The sequence below is a fragment of the Chlorocebus sabaeus genome, chromosome 5 (assembly GCF_047675955.1).
Source record: "Chlorocebus sabaeus isolate Y175 chromosome 5, mChlSab1.0.hap1, whole genome shotgun sequence".
Classification (NCBI taxonomy): domain Eukaryota; kingdom Metazoa; phylum Chordata; class Mammalia; order Primates; family Cercopithecidae; genus Chlorocebus; species Chlorocebus sabaeus.
In genome coordinates this window covers 84358961-84378659 of record NC_132908.1, presented here as the reverse complement: position 1 = coordinate 84378659, position 19699 = coordinate 84358961, and the positions used below count along the sequence as shown (strand labels likewise).

General features: G+C 48.6%; 1 protein-coding gene across 2 annotated transcripts in view; it reads left to right on the top strand.

Annotated features, from left to right (window-relative positions):
• Positions 1-19699, top strand: part of KLHDC4 (kelch domain containing 4) — a 57717-nt gene that overhangs the window by 15882 nt on the left and 22136 nt on the right. For both annotated transcript variants that reach the window (XM_007994301.3, XM_038008181.2), the window contains exon 6: positions 14654-14746. In XM_007994301.3, coding sequence (XP_007992492.3) covers positions 14654-14746 — 93 coding nt within the window. The remainder of the gene's footprint in view (positions 1-14653; positions 14747-19699) is intronic.

Genomic DNA, 19699 nt, shown 5'->3' with positions numbered 1-19699 from the left:
TATGGTAATTAACACAGGAGACTAGTTTTAAAGGTATATTGTAGAAGCTATTAGACTTTCTAAAATAGTGATCCTGCAAATGTACAATGTAGTTGCCATTCTTAGCCCCCAGTTTCAGTCTCTACAGGGAGTGGTGGGGCAGGAACAGGATCATGATGTGCTTCACTCTCCTCTTTTTGCCAGAATCACCATTTGTGGAGGCGTCTGTGTGTCTCTCTCTTTCTGGTCTTGTCTTTCTCTCCTCTCTCTCTGTCTCTTCTCTGTCTCTCTTTCTCCTTCCTTTGTTTCTTCCTTCTTCAAGAGATAAAGTCTTACTCTGTTGCCCAGCCTGGTTACAGTGGTGTGATCACACCTTACTGCAGCCTCAAACTCCTGGGCTCAAGTGGTCTTCCTGCTTCAGCCGCCCTAGTAGCCGAGATTACAGGCGTGCACCACCATGCGTGGCTAATTGAAAAAAAAATTTCTTTTTTCTTTTTTTAGAGAGGGGGTCTTGTTAATGTTGCCCAGGTTGGTCTTGAACTCTTGACCTCAAGTGATTCTCCCATCTCAGCCTCCTGAGTAGCTGGGATTATAGGTGTGAGCCACTGTGCCAGGCTGAGCTGCTTAATTTCTGTATTTCTGCTACTCAGCAGGATTCGGTTACTGCTGCTTAATGTATTTGTGATTGGGAGATGCCTAATGTTGAGCCTCGTTAAGGCCCTGACGAGACGTACAACAGTAACAAATGATCTGCAGGAGATGTTGTTTGACAGCTGATGTCCACATCCCTTTCTGCATTCTCTCCCACCTTGTAGTCATCTTGGGGTGCTGAGCCCTTGCCCTCATAAACACCAGGCGCCTTGACTGTCCCCACGGCCTCAGCCTGCCCTCTCCCACACTGCCCCGATGTCATCTTGAAGACCTTCAATGTGAGCAACCCCCTCTCTTGCAGTGACAGTTGACTGCAGTCTGTTGTGTACCAGCTCCAAGCACATCTTAGCTAAGGTTTTCTGAGCAAGACGTTCAGCAGAATCTAGAAGAGGTGGATGGATTTGCCCATATAAAATAAATAGGAAGGTCTGTGTGTGGAAAATGATGCCACAGGGAAAGTTAAAAATAGTGACCGGTGGGGAGAAAGTACCTGCAGCATCAAGCAGAGCTCACATTCAGGGAGGGTGGTGCCCTCTGAAGCAGAGCGGAAGGCGGGGTAGAGGGCATCACGAGGCATGCCCCAGGGCGGGTGCTGCGAGAGCTGTGCTGGACAATGGGTGCAGGGTGGAGAGAACATGCCCTCACTGCTCAGTGAGTGGCACCCGTTCAATGGAATTTTAAATGTGCGTGTCCCCTGACCCCCAAGTTTGCTTTAAGGATTATACCCTAAAGAAATGCTTTCTTTTATTTTGTACAAAAAACATGTACAAAATATGTACAAAAAACAGGATGAACAACATATGCTTGGAAAAAAGCCTGCGTGTGTGCACCTGTGTATGTGTGCATATGATTGCACGCATGTATGTGAAACGTGTGAGCATGTGTGCATGCATGTGCCTGTGCATGCGTGTGACCATGCGTGCGACCATGCGTGCATACGCATGAGCATGTGTGTGTGCATGTGCCTCTGTGTGCCTGTGCGTGCATGCATGTGTGACGGTGTGTGCACGTGTGTATGTGTGTGTGTGTGCATGCGTGTGTGCATGCATGCATGTTTGTGCATGTGTGTGCCTGCATGATTGTGTGCCTGTATGTGTGTGTGAGCATGTCTGTGCATGTGTGTGCATGCGTGTGCGTGCTCGTGTGTACACTTGCAAGTGTGTGTGCATACTCACAGTGACCCAGACAACCTGGTGCGTGCACACTGTAGTGCACAGGAGAAGGTCTGTATTTTTGAGGTTTCTTCTGATTTATTGATCTTTTCTTGGTATCATTCTTTATGCCATTTTAATTATGTAGCTTTATGGTATATTTTGATAGGTTGGAGGATTTTTCTCATTTACTTAAAGTGTATGCTTTTTCATGTATTTTTTTTTTCCATGAGCTTTACCATCAGTTTTTCAACTTCTATTTTTTTTTTTTTTTCTGAGACAGTTTAGCTTTGTTCCCCAGGCTGGAGTGCAGTGGTGCAATCTTGGCTCACTACAACCTCCACCTTGCTGCTTCAAGCCATTCTCGTGCCTCAGCATCCCGAGTAGCTGGGATTACAGGCGCCCGCCATCATGCCTGGCTAATTTTTTTTTTTTTTTTTTTTTTGAGACAGTGTCTCATTCTTGTTGCCCAGGCTGGAGTGCAATGGCATGATCTTGGCTCACTGCAACCTCCACCTCACGGGTTCAAGCGATTCTCCTGCCTCACCCTACGAGTAGCTGGGATTACAGATTCCTGCCACCACACCTGGCTAATTTTGTATTTTTAGTAGAGATGGGGTTTCTTCATGTTGGTCAGGCTGGTCTTGAACTTCCGACTTCAGGTGATCCCCCCACCTCGGTCTCACAAAGTGCTGGGATTACAGGCGTGAGCCACTGTACTTGGCCTTAATTTTTGTATTTTTAGTAGAGATGGGGTTTCACCATGTTGGCCAGGCTGGTCTTGAACTCCTGACCTCAAGTGATCTACCCATCTGGGCCTCCTAGATTGCTGGAATTACAAGCATGAGCCACCACACCTGGCCCCCAAATTCTAATTTTAAAAGTCCAGACTGATGATGATGAATTTTTTTTTTTTTTTTTTGGAGACGGAGTCTTGCTCAGTCGCCCAGACTGGAGTGCAGTGGCGCGATCTCAGCTCACTGCAAGCTCTGCCTCCCGGGTTCCCGCCATTCTCCTGTCTCAGCCTCCCGAGTAGCTGGGACCATAGGCGCCTGCCACCACGCCCGGCTAATTTTTTTTGTATTTTTAGTAGAGATGGGGTTTCACCATGTTAGCCAGGATGGTCTTGATCTCCTGACCTTATGATGCACCTGCCTTGGCCTCCCAAAGTTCTGGGATTATAGGCGTGAGCCACTGCGCCCGGCCAGAGTCCAGAAGGATTTTGACTGGATTGTGTTTGCTGATAAATCGCATTTAGGCAGTGACACCATCACACCCCCGGTCCTCCCCTTGGGAGCGTTGTGCATCTGTCCATTTAGTTGAGTTTATTTATTTATACTTAAGAATTTAAACCTGGGCGGGCTGTGGTGGTAAAGAGTGTCAAATCCTCACCGCTAAACCCCCTGGGAAGTTAGGTTTATTTTTTTTAACCTTCAGCCAAGTTTAAAATGGCCTGAAGTAGAATTGTAGAGTCCAGGCCTGGTGCGGTGGCTCATGCCTGTAATCCTAGCACTTTAGGAAGCTGAGGTGGGAGCATTACTTAAACCCAGGAGTTTGAGACCAGCCTGGACAACATAGTAACACCCATCTCTAAAAAAGAAGTTAGCTAGGTGTGCTGGTGCTTGTGTATAATCCCAGCTACTTGGGAGGCTGGGGTGGGAGGATCACTTGAGCTCAGGAGTTCAAGGTGGCAGTGAGCTGTGATTGCATCACTGCACTGCAACCTGGGCCACAAGTGAAGCCCTGAGACTTAACAGAACATCAAAATGCAAGGCATATACATTTAGAAAGCCTTTGACCTTGTGTCTAATGGTTCTCCCAAAAGCCTGCAGTTAGTGCCGGTGCTGGCATGTGGAGGGAGGGCTGTTAGCGCTGATGCCTGTGCGGGCGCTCCTGTTTCATGGTTTTCCTCAAGTGTTCTCCGTGCTCATCCTCACTGGCAGACGGTGGACTAAGCTGCGGCGCCTTGCAGAATGAGTCTTGCCTGCCCTGATAGGAGGACACTGTGGGCAACTCGTCTGCAGGGGCTGTGTTTTGATTCTGAACTTAGAGAACAGTGGGGGGTTTTCCTGGCACAGTGGCCGGCAGTGCCGTCCGCTGGCAGAGAAGAGGACCTTGAGGAGTGGTTCTCCAATCTTCATGCTCCACGTAGCCCCTAGGGAGCCCAGGAGAATGCTCCTTCCTGCCCTCCCGCTCCAGACATCAGTCCCATTCAGAGCAGGTTTGATGTGGGGTTGAGGAATCTGTGTTTTACCCCAACACCTCCTTGTACCCTCTCCACGATCCCGATGCTGACGGCTGTGGACCATAGATTGGGTCCAGTTATGGTCTGATCCATCAGCCTCCATCACTGGTAGAAGGCATGCTTACTTTGAATACTGTTCAACTGATGTGAATTTTTTTTAGCTGCTGCTTAAAAGAAGAAAGAATATTCATGTAAAATACTCTTAGATCCTTAACAATGAAAGTAGTGTAGGTTTTGCTTTTGTAAGTTACTGATGATAGTAGAATGAAAGCATTCTCTGAATGGTGGTTTGGCTGGTCAGGCTCTGAGTGCTGTGTGACCAGATCGTCATGGGCTAATGTAGCTGGGGATGGTACAGGGGACTGAAGGGCGCAGGCGGCCTGTTGATTTCACGGGCTGGGCTGTGGTGTGTGGCATCCCGGTGCAGTAATTGGGCTTTGTGGTTCACACACTTTGTGGCCGCTGCTGAGAGAGGACTACTCTGGCTGTTTTTCCTCTGGCATTTTTTTTTTTAATTGACCTAAAAGGAAAGGTCAGGATATTCAGCTGCAGTGAAGACGGTTTTTGCCCTTTCTGGGGAAGATTGCTCTGGCAGGCCTCGTGTGGGAATCCCCGTGGGGTGGGCGTATGTCTTTTGAGAAGTCCAGGAAGAGCTTTTCAGGAGACGGAATAGACGCGCCTGCCGCGATGCAGCCCTGCACTGCGCTTTCGTTTTTTAGTGAATATTTTTTACTTCTGTGGGGGAGTTAGTTTTTCAGCTGAGGGACTGAAGTTGGGGGGAGTTAAGTATTGGTAGAGGCACACGGAGTCTGAATTCAGTATCTGGAGTAGTCAGTCTCTTCTTTGTCTTTTAAGGGTTTTCTTGTAGGAAGGCAGAATAGATTCCCTCCTGTTACCTGGTCATTTTTAACAGTGATGCATATTTTGGGATGCTGATAATCTGATTTGAGTCAAGTTAATGTATAGTAGTGGTCCCCAACCTTTTCAGCACCAGGGACTGGTTTCATGGAAGACGATTTTTCCCCCGATGGTGGGTGGGGGGGGATGGTTTTGGGAGGAAACTGTTCCACCTCAGATCATCAGGCCTTAGATTCTCCTAAGGAGCTCACAACCCAGCTCTCGCAACCTGGATCCATCGCGTTGCAGCTCACAATAGGGTTCGCACTCCCGTGAGGGTCTAATGCTGCTGCTGATTTGACAGGAGGTGGGGCTCAGCCTGTGATGCCTGCTGACCCTCCTCACCTCCTGCCGTGCGGCCTGTTTCCTCACAGACCATGGACCTCAAACTGGCAAGCAGCAGGGTGCCTTGGCGGCCTGTCCGGGCGAGCACTTGCTGGGTGCCCTCTCCTGCCTGTTGGTTGGTTGGTTGATTGGTGAGTGTTTTTGTAGCACATTGGATGACGAGTGGATACTTCTTTGTCTTTTTTTTTTTTTTTTTTTTTTAGTAGAGATGGGTTTCACCTCGCTAGCCAGGATGGTCTGGATCACCTGACCTCGTGATCCGCCCTCCTCGGCCTCCCACAGTGCTGTGATTACAGGCTTGAGCCACTGCTTCCGGCCGAGTGGATACTTTTTAACAGTCTCTCATTGTCTTCTCCATTCTAGCAACAGACAGGGTGTCATGTGGATACTTTGTAATAGTCTCTCATCTCCATTCTAGCAGCAGACATATACTTGACGTCATAAGGGTTTGGAAATGAGGGGGAAAATAGCAATGCTGATGTCAAGAACAAAACTCAGGCGCGTGAGCATCCCGCCTCATTGGACGGCTGCGTGTGGCCCTCGCAGCTATTTTGAGATCTCTTCAGTCTCTCCCTTGAGTGGGAGTTGCCTGCAAAGCTGCCCCCATCCGACTTTGCAGCATAGATCTCCCTACTAACTGCTTCTTATTTTTGTTTCTGCGTGTTTTAAGTGTGTGTGCGCTCATGTGAGTTTGAAGGGAGTTCCATGCAAAGGCAGGAGCTGTGCTCAGGGCAGTGGTGTTAATCATGGAGGGCGTGGGAAGAGGAGGGGTTGTAAGACTCCCCTTTTCCCTCCCATGTAAACAGCTGCTGGTGACTGAAAGTCTGTCTGCAGTTCTTGGCAAGAGTGGCTGGACATTGTGAAACACTAAAAACGCCAGTATCTGTTGTTTGCAGAGCATTTTCCTTTAACGAAGGTGTGTCATGATGGAGATGGGTCAGAGCTGGGGGTGCAGACAGCTGCCAGGAAGGTGGGAGTCACACCCCCTGTGCTGGGCTGGGAGGCAGAGAGACCCTGTTGCCCAGTCTGGCCTGGATCCTCCCAGCATCAGGCTCTGGAGCAGGAGGGGAGGTGGCTGCTCCTGGGAACCCCCCAAAGTAGGATTTCCCTTCTGCTCGCCCCCGCAACCTGTCAGTCTCCCATTGTGCTGCTCAGCCCGGGACCTCTGGGAAAGGGAGCAGAGCTGGAGCGGGCGGTACCCCTCAGGAAGCACACAGGTTGGGTGGGAGCGCTGGAGCTCTCTTGTTTGCCGCCTCAGTCATGGTGGGCCTGCCCTGCCTGCTGAGCTTGCGGGCTTGAATATTCACAGCTTGGTTAGGTCGGCCTGCCACACATGACAGCCAGCGTTTCTGCAGGCGCTCGCCACCTTCTCTTTCTGTCCCCTGGAGGAGGTGCAGGGGGTTGGGGGAGATTTGTCTGAGCTAGTGCCCTCTGAGGGATCATCTGTGATTCACAAACCACAGATGGAGGCCAGGCCACTTCAGGACCCCGCCCCATAGGTGTTTCTTAACAGCTTTTTCTGAGATGTGATTTGTATACCATCAAGTCACCCTTTCAAATGTATAATTCAGTGGTTTTTAGCATATTCACAGAATTGTGCAACCAACACCGTGATCTAAATTTAGAGCGTTTTCGTCTCCCAAAAAGAAACCCCATCTTTCCTAGCAGTCACCCCCCCATCCCCGGTCCCTGCCGTCTGCATCTGTAGATCTGCCGATTCCGGGCATTTCACAAAAGCGGAGTCAAAACACGTGGCCTCTGTGAGGGGCTCTTCTTTCCGCATGGTGCTGTCAGGACGTGTCCTGCTGTTGCGGGCGTCAGCGCTTCACTCCTGTGGCTGTATGAGGTGCTGGTGTGTGGGTGTATGAGGGGCTGGTGTGTGGGTGGGTGAGGGGCTGGTGTGTGGGTGGGTGAGGGGCTGGTGTGTGGGTGAGGGGCTAGTGTGTGAATGGACCACGTTTTGTTTTTCTGTTCTCTGTTGGGCACTTGGTTTCCACTTTTCTGCTGTTGCAGTGTTGCTGTGAATATTCCTGGGCAGTGCATGCATCTTTGTGTGCACCGGAGCACTTGGGAGATGATTGATACTGTTTGGTTGAATGAAGATATAGATGTGATGCGCACGAATGTGTGTGTGCACACGTGTGTGAACGCGCGCGTGTGTGCGTGCAAGCATGAGCACTCTTTCCTCCTGATGTGAGGAAGGGGTCATCATTTGGTCCTCAGCTAAAGCTGCATCTGAGTGAAAGTCAATTTCCTGGAGAAGGCTCCTGGGCAGGATGATTCTGTTATTTTACGATTCTGTAGTGAAGGACAGCAACGAATTAGCTAATAGTGACTGGCCTCTGAGAGTCGCAGGCATGAAGTACAGGTCACCACAGGAATGGACAGGCCCTGCTCTGCCCTCTGGGTGTGGGCGTGGGCATAGGCGGGTTGGGTTACATGGTCTGAAGCTCTGACTCGCCGGAACCACCTGGGTTCTATCAATAGCAAACAGCAGGAGCTCATGAAGGCAGAAACTGCCCTGCTGGAAAGCCAGGGTGTGTATGGATTCCCCGTTGTGCAGTTTGCTGATGGATGATCATTTGTATCTGTGATAGGACGGAGGCGAGACCTATGTGTACTTAAAGAGACTGGGCTGGGCGCGGGCTCACGCCTGTAATCCCAGCACTTTGGGAGGCCGAGGCGGGCGGATCACCTGAGGTCAGGAATTCAAGACCAGCCTGGCCAATATGGTGAAATGTCATCTCTACAAACACACACACAAAAAAATTAGCTAGGCATGATGGCGGGTGCCTGTAATCCCAGCTACTCGGGAGGCTGAGGCAGAAGAATCGTTTGAACCCGGGAGGCAGAGGTAGCAGTGAGCTAAGATCGTGCCATTGCGCTCCAGCCTGGGTGACAGAACGAGACTGTCTCAAAAAAAAAAAAAAAAAAAAAGACTGATTTGTAGAGAAACCGGGAAGGTGAGCTGGAGTGCGGTGGTGTGATCTCGGCTCACTGCAACCTCCGCCTCCTGAGTTCAGGTGATTCTCCCTCCTTAGCTTCCCGAGTAGCTGGCATTACAGGTGCGCATCACCACGCCTGGCTAATTTTTTGTATTTTTAGTAGAGTCGGGGTTTCACCATGTTGGCCAGGCTGGTCTTGAACTCCTGACCTCAAGTGATCTGGCTGCCTCGGCCTCCCAAAGTGCTGGGATTACAGTCGTGAGCCTTCGCACTTGGCCTAGGATAGATGGTTTTTGACCCATAGGTTTATATTGGTGCTGAGGCCTCTAACTTCATTTGGTGTAATTTAGTGTCTTAATCAGTGTTGACAGCCAGAACACCTTGGTTCAAATTCTGGCTGTGCCACAGACTGTTTTCATGGGTTTCTTGACTTGTAGGTCTTGATTTTCTTTCTGTTTTTTTTTTTTTTTGAGACAGAATTTTCGCTCTTGTCATCCAGGCTGGAGTGCAGTGGTGCCATCTCGGCTCACTGCAGCCCCTGCCTCCTGGGTTCAAGCCATTCTCCTGCCTCAGCCTCCCGAGTAGCTGGGATTACAGTTGCCTACCACCATACCTGGCTAATTTTGTAGTTTTAATAGAGGCAGAGTTTCACCATGTTGGCCAGGCTGGTCTTGAACTCCTGACCTCAGGTGATTCACCTGCCTCGGCCTCCCAAAGTACTGGGATTACAGGTATGAGCCACCGCGTCCGGCCGATTTTCTTATCTGTAAAATGAGAATAAAGGTAATGTCTGCACCACAAGTTTGCTGTGAGGATAAATGCACATAAAAGGACTGTGCCTGGCATAGAATAAACAGAAATTGTGGTTTTTCTATGAGTGGTAGTCATTAAGATGAGACAAGGGTGTGGTTTCTAGGCTACCTGAATTCTGGAGACGGCTACTAATGATGCCACACAACGTGATTAGGTGCCCTATCTTTACTCTGCCATCATTTATTACTTGATGGACTTGCTACTTGGAAAAGCGGGGCGAAATTCCAAAGGCATGTGTTTGAAATGAAAGGGGAGATGCATGCACACGGCTCTCCCTGGCTGCGCTGTGACTGCTCTTGAAAGACAGGGGTTCTCTAGTCTGAGGATGAGCCACTAGACTGAGTTTTCTGTTGGCTCAGCCCGTGTGACCCGGACTCTCAGGGATCCGGCAGGAATTGCTCCTTTGCTCGGCAGCTGTCTCAAGGCACCTGTGCGGCAGTGGTCCTGCTGTTGGGCCGCTTCACGACGTTTTTGTCCACAACGCACTGTGCGTACAGTGGTGGTCCGCTGAGATGATCAGACTGTGTTTTTACTTCCTTTTTTGTGCTGAGACATATACTTGCCGTTGTGTTACAGTGGCCTCAAGTGTCTGGGACAGTACCATGGTGTCCAGGTTTGTAGCCTAGAAGCGGTGGGCTCTCCTGACAGCCCAGGTGTGTGGCAGGCTGTGCCTTCCAGGAGTGTGTGCGTGCACTCGGACAGCACAGTGACAAGGTCGCCTAACGATGTGGTGTTTCCCAGAACCTGTCTCTGTCATTAAGCAGTGCGTGACTGTATGTTGTACAATTTTGTAAGGTGTAGACTAACACGTAGAGAAGCGTTTGCATAGAGTGCTTAATTCTGATTATACCCTAAGCACGTAGAGTTACCTGGTGTGTATCTGTTTTCTGTAAATGTCATGGCAGTGGCCCAGTCGAGGGGCCTGGTGGTGACACTGCCTGGCAGTGTCAAGCTCGCCCTGCTTGGAGCTCCATCCTGCATGCAGCTCCTGAGTCTCGAGGGAGCTGCCCCCACGACATTCCCGTGTATTTTGTGCTGTCCATAGGCCTCTGACTGAGGAGGACATGTGGATTTTTTAAGACTCCGTATTTGGGAATGATAGCAGTTGAAAAGCCTGTTGGGGATTCAAATATAAATGGGCTTTTTAAAGTAGCTTTATTTTTCTAAAGAGGGACGTGGAATCTTTTTATAGAAAAATTTTCCCTTTTTAGGTAGAAAGCACAGTGATATTTGGCTACTGCCACAAAAAGTTAATTGAGTCCTTTGTGTCAGCCAGAGGATGAGACTCTGGTGGGATTCCCATGCAGGCAGCAGCAGGAGGCCCTGCCCCAGCACGGTTAGGGCAGCCGGGGGCACCCTCAGCGACGGGGCTGCTGCAGGCCCCAGGCCTGTGTTCCTTTGCTGGATGGGGACAGCAGTGGCAGCACTCAGTTCTCCTCTTTTTTTGAAGCGGACTTGGATGCACACACACTGGTTTAGTTTTATTTTTGAGACGGAGTCTTGCTGTGTTGCCCAGGCTGGAGTGCAGTGGCTTGATCTCTGCTCACTGCAAGCTCCGTCTCCCAGGTTCACGCCATTCTCCTGCCTCAGCCTCCCGCCACCTTGCCCAGCTAATTTTTTGTATTGTTACTAGAGATGAGGTTTCAGTAGTGGTTTAGATTTGGAGGAAGGTCTGATCCTCAGATTGTTCTTATAAAGTAATGCATCAGGAAATTCGTCAGGAGGGGCGTTTCTTGCTCCGTATGTGTGGGGTTTTCTTCTCAATTGACTGGTGTAGTACGTCTGCTGGATGGCCGTGTCCCTGGGATGCCCAGCCCGTAGGGGATGGAGCTGCTTTGGAGTCTCTGGAACTGTGAAGTGAGGCCAGCTTGCTGGACTCTAGAGAAACGTAGTGAGCTGAGATCCTGCTAGGTGTCAGTATGTGAGGGGACACCCCAAAGGCTCTTGCCAGCTCCGGGTTGGATTAATAGAATTGGTGTCTAGCAAAAGGTACTGACTGCTTCTGGTTGACATTCCATGGATGGGTGTGGTCATTCTGAGTGATACATTAAAAGGGATGCTGATATGATGGAGGGTGCTAGAGGAGAGAAGCTGGTGGGACCCCGCGTTTGAACAGTGAGAACCGAATTCGTTCCAGCTTGGGGCAAGCGAGGACCTCTAGCAGTCACCCTGACGATGCAGTGAATTCTGTCTCTGAAGTCCAGTAAACTTGGATGAGATCACTCAAGCTTCCTTTTACATTTGAGATTCCATGTCTTGATGTGTTTTCTTTGTGTGTGTGTGTGAGTTTTTTTTTTTTTTTTGAGATGAAGTCTTGCTCTGTTGCCCAGACTGGAGTGCAGTGGCTCATTCTCAGCTCATTGCAGCCTCCGCCTCCCAGGTTCAAGCGATTCTCCTGCCTCAGCCTCCTGAGTAGCTGGGATTACAGGTGCCTGCACCTGGCTAATTACTGTATTTTTAGTAGAGACAGGGTTTCACCATGTTGTAAGGCTGCGGCTGCTCTTGAACTCCTGACCTTATGATCGCCCACCTTGGCCTCCCAAAGTGCTGGGATTACAGGCGTGAGCCACTGTGCCCGGCCATCTTGATATGTTTTTTAGGGTACCTGCCCATTGGTGGGCTTTTACATAAAACCCTGTAAGTGGGTTTTGGGGACAGTTGTGTAACATGCACAAAAAATAAACGGAGGAAGAATGCATTACCTAAATAGGCACTGACTTGTGTGATTGAAGCTGTAACCATCCTTTGCAGCCCAGAGTCGCTGTGACCTGTGTGGAGAGGGGGAGGTCCAGGTGGAGAGCGGGTGTGAAAGCCACAGAGGATCCCAGGGAGTGGATTCCTAAGTAGGAGGTGAGGCGGGTCATCAGTGAGGATCCCAGGGAGTGGCTGTAGTGACTGTGCCCACCAACCCTCCTTAAGGTCCTGCCCTGGTACTTGGGGCTCTAGGAGATTTCCTGGGTAGTCCCAGCACACACAGCCTGTTCGGGCCGATGTTGCAGCCCAGAGCCATTCCTGTGTGCCCGGCCTCCTCTGTGCCTGGGCGCCCTGCACATCCGCGGCAGGCGTAAGCACCTCTGCGAGCTTTCTGAGCACCTGCTCGCCAGCGCCTCCTCCCCACCCCTCTCTGTTTCATTGCTCCTCTCTCTGGTTGTGACAGTTGTGCCTGTTCACTGGAGGACTGCTGGGAGATGCAGGAAAGAATCAAGACGAGAAAACCACTGAGAACCCTCCATGTAGAAGCTGGGATAGGATTTGCTTTGCACCTGCCTTTTCACCTACTGCGACATGCAGTATTATGAAGAATCTGATTCTTAAACATCTTTGTCAAGTTGATAGAACAAAATGGTATCTCTGCTTTATTTGAAATTATTTGATTACTAGGGAGGTTGATTATAGTTTTGTTTTTATTATTTGTATATATTTTTAAGGTTTTAAATTTGATTTTTGTATTTTTTTAATGCCATGTGTTTTTATATCAGTTTTATTGCGGCATAATTACATTAAAATTCAATAAAATGCACACCTTTTAGGTGTACACTTAGATGAGTGTTAAGAAATATGCACACTTGGCCGGGCATGGTGGCTCACGCCTGTCATCCCAGCACTTGGGGTGGCCGAGGCGGGCAGATCACCTGAGGTCAGGAGTTTGAGACCAACTTGACCAATATGATGAAACCCCATATCTACTAAAAATACAAGAATTAGCTGGTTGTGGTGGCAGGCAGCTGTAATCCCAGCTACTTGGGAGGCTGAGACAGGAGAATTGCTTGAACCCAGGAGGCAGAGGTTGCAGTGAGCCGAGATTGCCGCCACTGCACTCCAGCCTGGGCAACAAGAACGAAACTCTGTCTCAAAAAAAAAAAAAAAGGAAATATGCACACTTATGTAATTCCCACCACAGTCAGGATGTGGCCCCGTCTCACCACCCCAGAGAGCTGTAGTTGGTCTTCTCCCAGCCCCTGCCCCGGGCAGCCACCCTGGGCCAAAGACGGATCTCGCCTTTAAAACGCTCATGTGCATGGAGTCCAGCAGAACCTGCTTTCTATGTTTTTAAGATTCATGCACATTGCTGTGTGCATCAGTAAACGATTCCTTTTTTCTGAGAAGTCCTCCCCCATGTGGGGAGCACCACACGCTGAGGGACAGCTGGGCTGCTGGCGGTGACACTTACCAGAGCATCTATAAACGTGTGCACATCCGTCTGTGCAGACCGGTGTTTTCCTTTCTCTTGAGTAAATGTCTAGCGTCAGATTGCTAAGCTGTGCCCTAAGTTTATGTTTCACGTGACAAGAAACAGTCCCTGTGGTTTCACTGTCTTAGATTCTCACCGGTGGTTTCACTGTCTTACGTTCTCACTGGTGCCATGGCTCCAGCTGCCCTGTGTCCTTGCCAGCACTTGATATTGTCTTGATCTCAGGTGCCCAGCCACGTGTGGTTGGAGGTCACTGTGGACTTGGCATGTGTTTTCCCTGACCACTCGTGATGTTGGGCATCTTTTCCTTTTATCATTGGCCATTTTCCATCTTTTTTTCCTTCATTTTTCTAACGAACTTTCTGATCAAATTTTTTGCCTATATTTTTATGGAGTCATTTATCTTACTATTAAGATAGAATTCTGGGCCGGGCAGTGGCTCATGCCTGTAATCTCAGCACTTTGGGAGGCCGAGGCGAGCAGATCACTTGAGGTCAGGAGTTCGAGACCAGTCTGGCTAACATGGCGAAACCCCATCTCTACTAGAAATACAAAAAAGTCAGCCGAGTGTGGTGCTGCACGCCTGTAATCCCAGCTACCTGGGAGGCTGAGGCAGGAGAACCACTTGAACCCGGGAGGCAGAGGTTGTGGTGAGCCGAGATCTGGCCACTGCACTCCAGCCTGGGCAACAGAGGGAGACTCCATCTTAAAAAAAAAAAAAGTTAGATTCTGGATACAAGTCATTTGTCAGTCATATGTTTCAAAATATTTCTCCCCGTCTGTCGCTTGCCTTTTTATTTTCTGATGGTGTATTTTTGAAGTTTTTTTTTATTTTGGCGGAGTCCAGTTTATAATATCCTACCTAGGAAATCTTTATGCAGTCCAAGGTCTTGGAGACGGTCTCTTGCTTTATTCTTGATGTTTGAGCATAGCTAGCTGGGCTCTTAGCAGGATGGTTTGGTAGCTCGTGGATCAGATTAAGTGGTATTTAATTTGTGAACACTAAGTGCTCACAAAACAGAAATCAGTGTAAAAATTGGGTTTTAGGCCGGGCGCGGTGGCTCAAGCCTGTAATCCCAGCACTTTGGGAGGCCGAGACGGGCGGATCACGAGGTCAGGAGATCGAGACCATCCTGGCTAACACGGTGAAACCCCGTCTCTACTAAAAACAATACAAAAAACTAGCCGGGCGAGGTGGCGGGTGCCTGTAGTCCCAGCTACTCGGGAGGCTGAGGCAGGAGAATGGCGTAAATCCAGGAGGCGGAGCTTGCAGTGAGCAGAGATCCGGCCACCGCACTCCAGCCTGGGTGACAGAGCGAGACTCCGTCTCAAAAAAAAAAAAAAAAAAAAAAAAATTTGGTTTTGTTTGTTGTTGTTTTTAGAGCAACCAGAAATTAAGCAAGTTGATGGTGTCTTTTTGTTTCTTTGATTTTAGATCAACAGGGGGTCCTTCGGGTCGGAGTGGACATCGGATGGTGGCCTGGAAGAGACAATTGATCCTTTTTGGTGGCTTCCATGAGAGTACACGGTTGGTACCAAGAATGGAAAAATCTTTCTTTCCTGAAGCATTAAGGAATGGGCTTTTTATGGGAAGAACATTCTGAATACATAAGACGGACTCATCCTCCCAAATCCAGCTTCACGGGACTGTGGCTTGGGCAGCCACACAGGGCCTTGCCCTCCAAAGGGCCTCACACCAGCTTCATGCTGTATTCCTATTGAAATTCGTAACCATTGTTGAACAAGGGACCCCACATTTTAATTTTACACCAGGCCCTGCAAATGATGTGGCTAGTTGTATCTAAAATGGGGTTTTGGCTGGGCATGGTGCCTCACGCCTGTAATCCCAGCACTTTGGGAGGCTGAGGCGGGTGGATCACTTGCAGTCAGGAGTTCGAAACCAACCTGGCCAACATGGTGAAACCTTGTCTCTACTAAAAATACAAAAATTGGCCAGGCATGGTGGCAGGGGTCTGTAATCTCAGCTGTTCAGGAGACTGAGGCAGGAGAATCGCTTGAACCCAGGAGATGGAAGTTGCAGTGAGTTGAGATCGTGCCACTGTACTCCAGCCTGGGTGACAAAGAGATTTTGTTTGGGGAAAAAAATAAAAAAATAAATAAATAAATAAAATGGGATTCTCAAACATTAGCCTGATTCAGAATACCCTGGAGGGCTGGTTAGAGTGCTGATCGCAGCTCTGACTCAGAGGCCTGGAGTGAGGCCCAAGAATCTGCATTTTAACAAGCTCCCGGGTGATGCTGACGTTGCTGGCTAGGGGACCTCACTTTGAGAGCCACGGGTCTGGGATCACTTCAAAACACTCCTGTCCGGGAGAGCAGCGGCAGCACACCCTCCACAGCGATGCCGGAAGAGGAGGCCTGTACTTCTCTTCTGATGTCACGTGGATGTTTGTGTAGCCGGCATGGCTGCCCAGGGTGAGCTGCCAGCTCTCTCATTGTTTTAGGCCTGTCATCTACTCGCATACCTTCTTGAGCTTCCTTAGTTCAGTCTAGAAAAGCAAGACACGGGGAGCTGGTTATGCCTGTTTCTGTCCTAAGCGCAGTAGCGTTCTAGGTGAAGTGTCGCAGACTCTGTGATCCTGGTGAAGGCCATCTTTGAAGGGCTTTCTGCTGGCCTTGTGGTGTCAGAGACAGTGGCTGTCTTTATCCCCGGGGCCTCGTTTGAAGCTCTGTTTCTCTACTGGTCCCTTTGGAAACAGCATTGCAACTGATTGATGTGACGGTGCCAGTCACAGCTTTGTTACATTGTGAGTCCAGTTGCATGCTCTGGTGATTCTTGGTCCGTGGTGATAAGTCTGTACAGCCTCCCAAAGTGCTGGGATTACAGGCGTGAGCCACCGCACCCGGCCAGGTTTCAGATTTTCTTCACTGATACATTCTCATTAATTCTGTGAATTGAGGGGAAAAGGAATCCAAATTGTTAAATACTTTGCAAGGGGGAAAATTTTGAAAATGTATTTCAAACTAAAAAATATTTAAGGCTGGGCACGGTGGCTCACACCTGTAATCCCAGCACTTTGGGAGGCTGAGGTGGACGGATCACTTGAGGCCAAAAGTTCGAGACCAGCCTGGCCAACATGGCGAAAACTCATCTCTACTTCAAACAAATTAGCCAGGTGTGGTGGTGTGCACCTGTAATCCCAGGCACTCGGGAGACTGAGGCAAGAGAATTGCTTGAACCAGGGAGGCGGAGGTTGAAGTGAGCCAAGATTGCACCACTGCACTCCAGCCTGGGCAACACAATGAGACTCTGTCTCAAAAAAAAAAAAAAAAAATGTATCTTAGTCCATTTTGTGTGGCTGTAACAGAATACCTGAGACTAGTTAATTTAAAAAAAAGAGGTTTAGCTTTATACCAACCCACTCAGGAACTAATGCCATGCTGCAAGAATGAATTCAGAACAGCGCCCAGCCACTCACGAGAGATCCGTCTCCTGAACCACACCCCTGTCCCAGCCCCTCTCCCAGCGCTGCTGCCCCTGACACACACCCCTGTCCCAGCCCCTCTCCCAGCGCTGCCGCCCCCTGACACACACCCCTGTCCCAGCCCCTCCCCCAGCGCTGCCGCCCCCCCCCCACACCCCTCCCCTAGCCCCTCTCCCAGCACTGCCGCCCCCCCACACACCCCTCCCCTAGCCCCTCTCCCAGCGCTGCCATTCTGGGGATCACATTTCAGCATGAGTTTTGGTGGGGACAAACTCAAACCATAACAAGTAATGGTTTTGTGTCCTTGAAGGAGTTGGTTGGATGCAACAGTGCTGTAATTTTGTATGGTTTTTTAAAAAGGTTTTTAAACTTTTTTTTTTTTTAAACTTTTTTAAACTTTTTTTTAAAAAAAAAAACTTTTTAAAAAAAGTATTTTTACACTCAATCTCTTCAAGACCAAGCTGTCACTAGCAGGTCATCATCTCACATTAAAGATGAGGAAGTCAAGGTAACTAGTAAGTAGTTGAATAATAAGTAGTTGAATAAGTAGTCGAATAATAAATAGTCAAATAATAAGCAGTCGAATAATAAGTAGTCAAATAAGTAGTTGAATAAGTAGTAGAATAATAAGTAGTCAAATAATAAGTAGGCAAATAAATAGTTGAATAATAAGTTGAATAGTTGAATGAATAATACGTAGTTGGATAATAAGTGGTTGGATAGTAAGTAGTTAATAATAAAAAGTTGAATAATAAGTAGTTAAATGAATAACAAGTAGTTGAACTGCTGGTTTTCAGTGGGTCCCATTCCCTGCCCCGGCTGGCTCTGACTTTCTGTACCAGGTGACTGACTGGTTGCTTACTGCCATTTTGGAGAAGAGAGCCTGGGCCAGTTAAAAAAAATTTTATATGACTACATGTAGTCATTTATGTTCATTCTTTTTTTTTTTTTTTTTTTGAGATAGAGTCTCGTTCTGTTGCCCAGACTGGAGTGCAGTGGCGCGATCTCGGCTCACTGCAACCTCCGCCTCCTGGGTTCAAGCAATTGTCTTGCCTCAGCCTCAGTAGTTGGGACTACAGGTGTGCACCACCATGCCCAGCTAATTTTTACAGTTTTAGTAGAGACAGGGTTTCACTATGTTGGCCAGTTTGGTCTCAAACTCCTGACCTCGTGGTCCACACACCTCGGCCATGCTGGGATTACAGGCGTGAGCCACTGCGCCCAGCCTTGTGTTCATTCTTAAAATTTATTTTAAAACAGTTGTCAGAATGCAGACATGGGATTCATGAACTTGTCAGAGCATTAATCCATCACCTACTATGTGTAGGACAGTGAGATTGTACAGCCCCTTCCTCCTTTGAATTTACAAGTTATAAATCAAATCATAATTCATGTTTGTTTTAAGTTGCAACCATTTTAAAATCAGAACTTTGTTCAAAGCTATTGTTACCTTGTTTAAAATTATTTAGATGCCAACTTTGAGTTTTCCTTAAACACTATTCTGCATTTATAGAGAAAATATTCTGTATTTGTCTTACGTGCAAAGTAGAATCTTTGTACTGAAAATCTGCAATGTGAAATCAGAAAAAACAGTGGTCTGTAGCAGTCTTCTAAAGACTACAAGCTTCTACATTTCCACATTCCTCAGATTCTACCTATGTTAAGAGCTATAGTCCTGCAAAGGGTGTGGTCAGAGTTGCAGTCAGCAAGTTCAGGTTATCTTTTCTTTCTTCTTTTTTTGAGACAGAATCTCACTTTGTCACCCAGGCTTGAGTGCAGTGGCGCGATCTCAGCTCACTGCAGCCTCCGCCTCCCAGGTTCAAACTATTCTCGTGCCTCAGCCTCCTGAGTAGCTGGGATTATAGTCACCTGCCCTCATGCCTGGCTAATTTTTTGTGTTTTTAGTAAAGAGGAGGTTTCACCATATTGGCCAGGCTGGTTTTGAACTCCTGGTCTCAAGTGATCCACCTGCCTCAGACTACCAAAGTGTTGGGATTACAGGCGTCAGCCACTGCACCCAGCCTGTTTTGTTTATCTTAAGACCAGGTGTGGCAGCTGGTGCTGGGTAAACGCCCTGTGACTTTTCCTGCTTCATACAAAACAGGAACAAACAGAAAACCGGGCAGTTGAGACTTGGGCTAGAGCTATTTGCTCTTCCATGCTTTCCTTAAATCAGTTTAGCTCTCCTTTTTGAGTAGCTGGAAAGCAGCCTCTTACCCTTTCACAATTATTCTGTCAAAGTTCCACATTAGGACGGGACGCTCTGGGTGTGCCTCTGAGTCTCTCTATGCCTGCAGCAAAGCTGCCACTTCCCTGTTCGGCCCAGTCTGTGTGCTGGGTCCGGCAGGCACTGAGCAGGGTAGGGCTGCGGGGCCTCCTTGCCACGCTGTGATCTCTGGGTCCAGCAAGCACTGAGCAGGACAGGGCTGTGGGGCCTCCTTGCCACGCTGTGATCTCGGGCACAGAGGATCGGCTTCTGTGGTCTTCAGTTTCCTGGAGCGCCCAGTCCCTTCGCTCACGCCTCCAGTCCACTCTGGGGCCTTACCGCACTTCCTGCCAGGCTGTTCACCTCTCCGTTCTGATCATTGTGTTAGTGGTGCCATTCATTGCTGCCCTTACAGTTACACACCTAGTAACCTAATGGAATTATTTGTGATTGTGTTAACTGTAAGAAAATGCAGTATGACTTTCAGATTGAATTCTTCTGCCTCTGTGGGCCAGCATTATTTCCGGTTTTCAAATGCAAACTCACACGTGCTTGTAGTCCTTTCAAATAAATTCAAACTTGAATTAAACAGGTGATTTGGTAAAAATGTTGCGCTGTCTCCAGGTAGATTGCGTCAAGATTGAGTTTGAGGAGACCTGGCTGGTGTCTCTGGCTTGTTGCAGGGAAAGCGCCCACGTTTCTGTCTTGATTGTTGTGTTGGTGTGAGAGCAGAGGAGAGAAATGGTTTGAGTTTTTTCCCAAATAGTAGAAAATTTACCTTTAATTTAAATCAGGTTCAGTTTTTAATGTCAGGGCTTTTCGCAGTGTT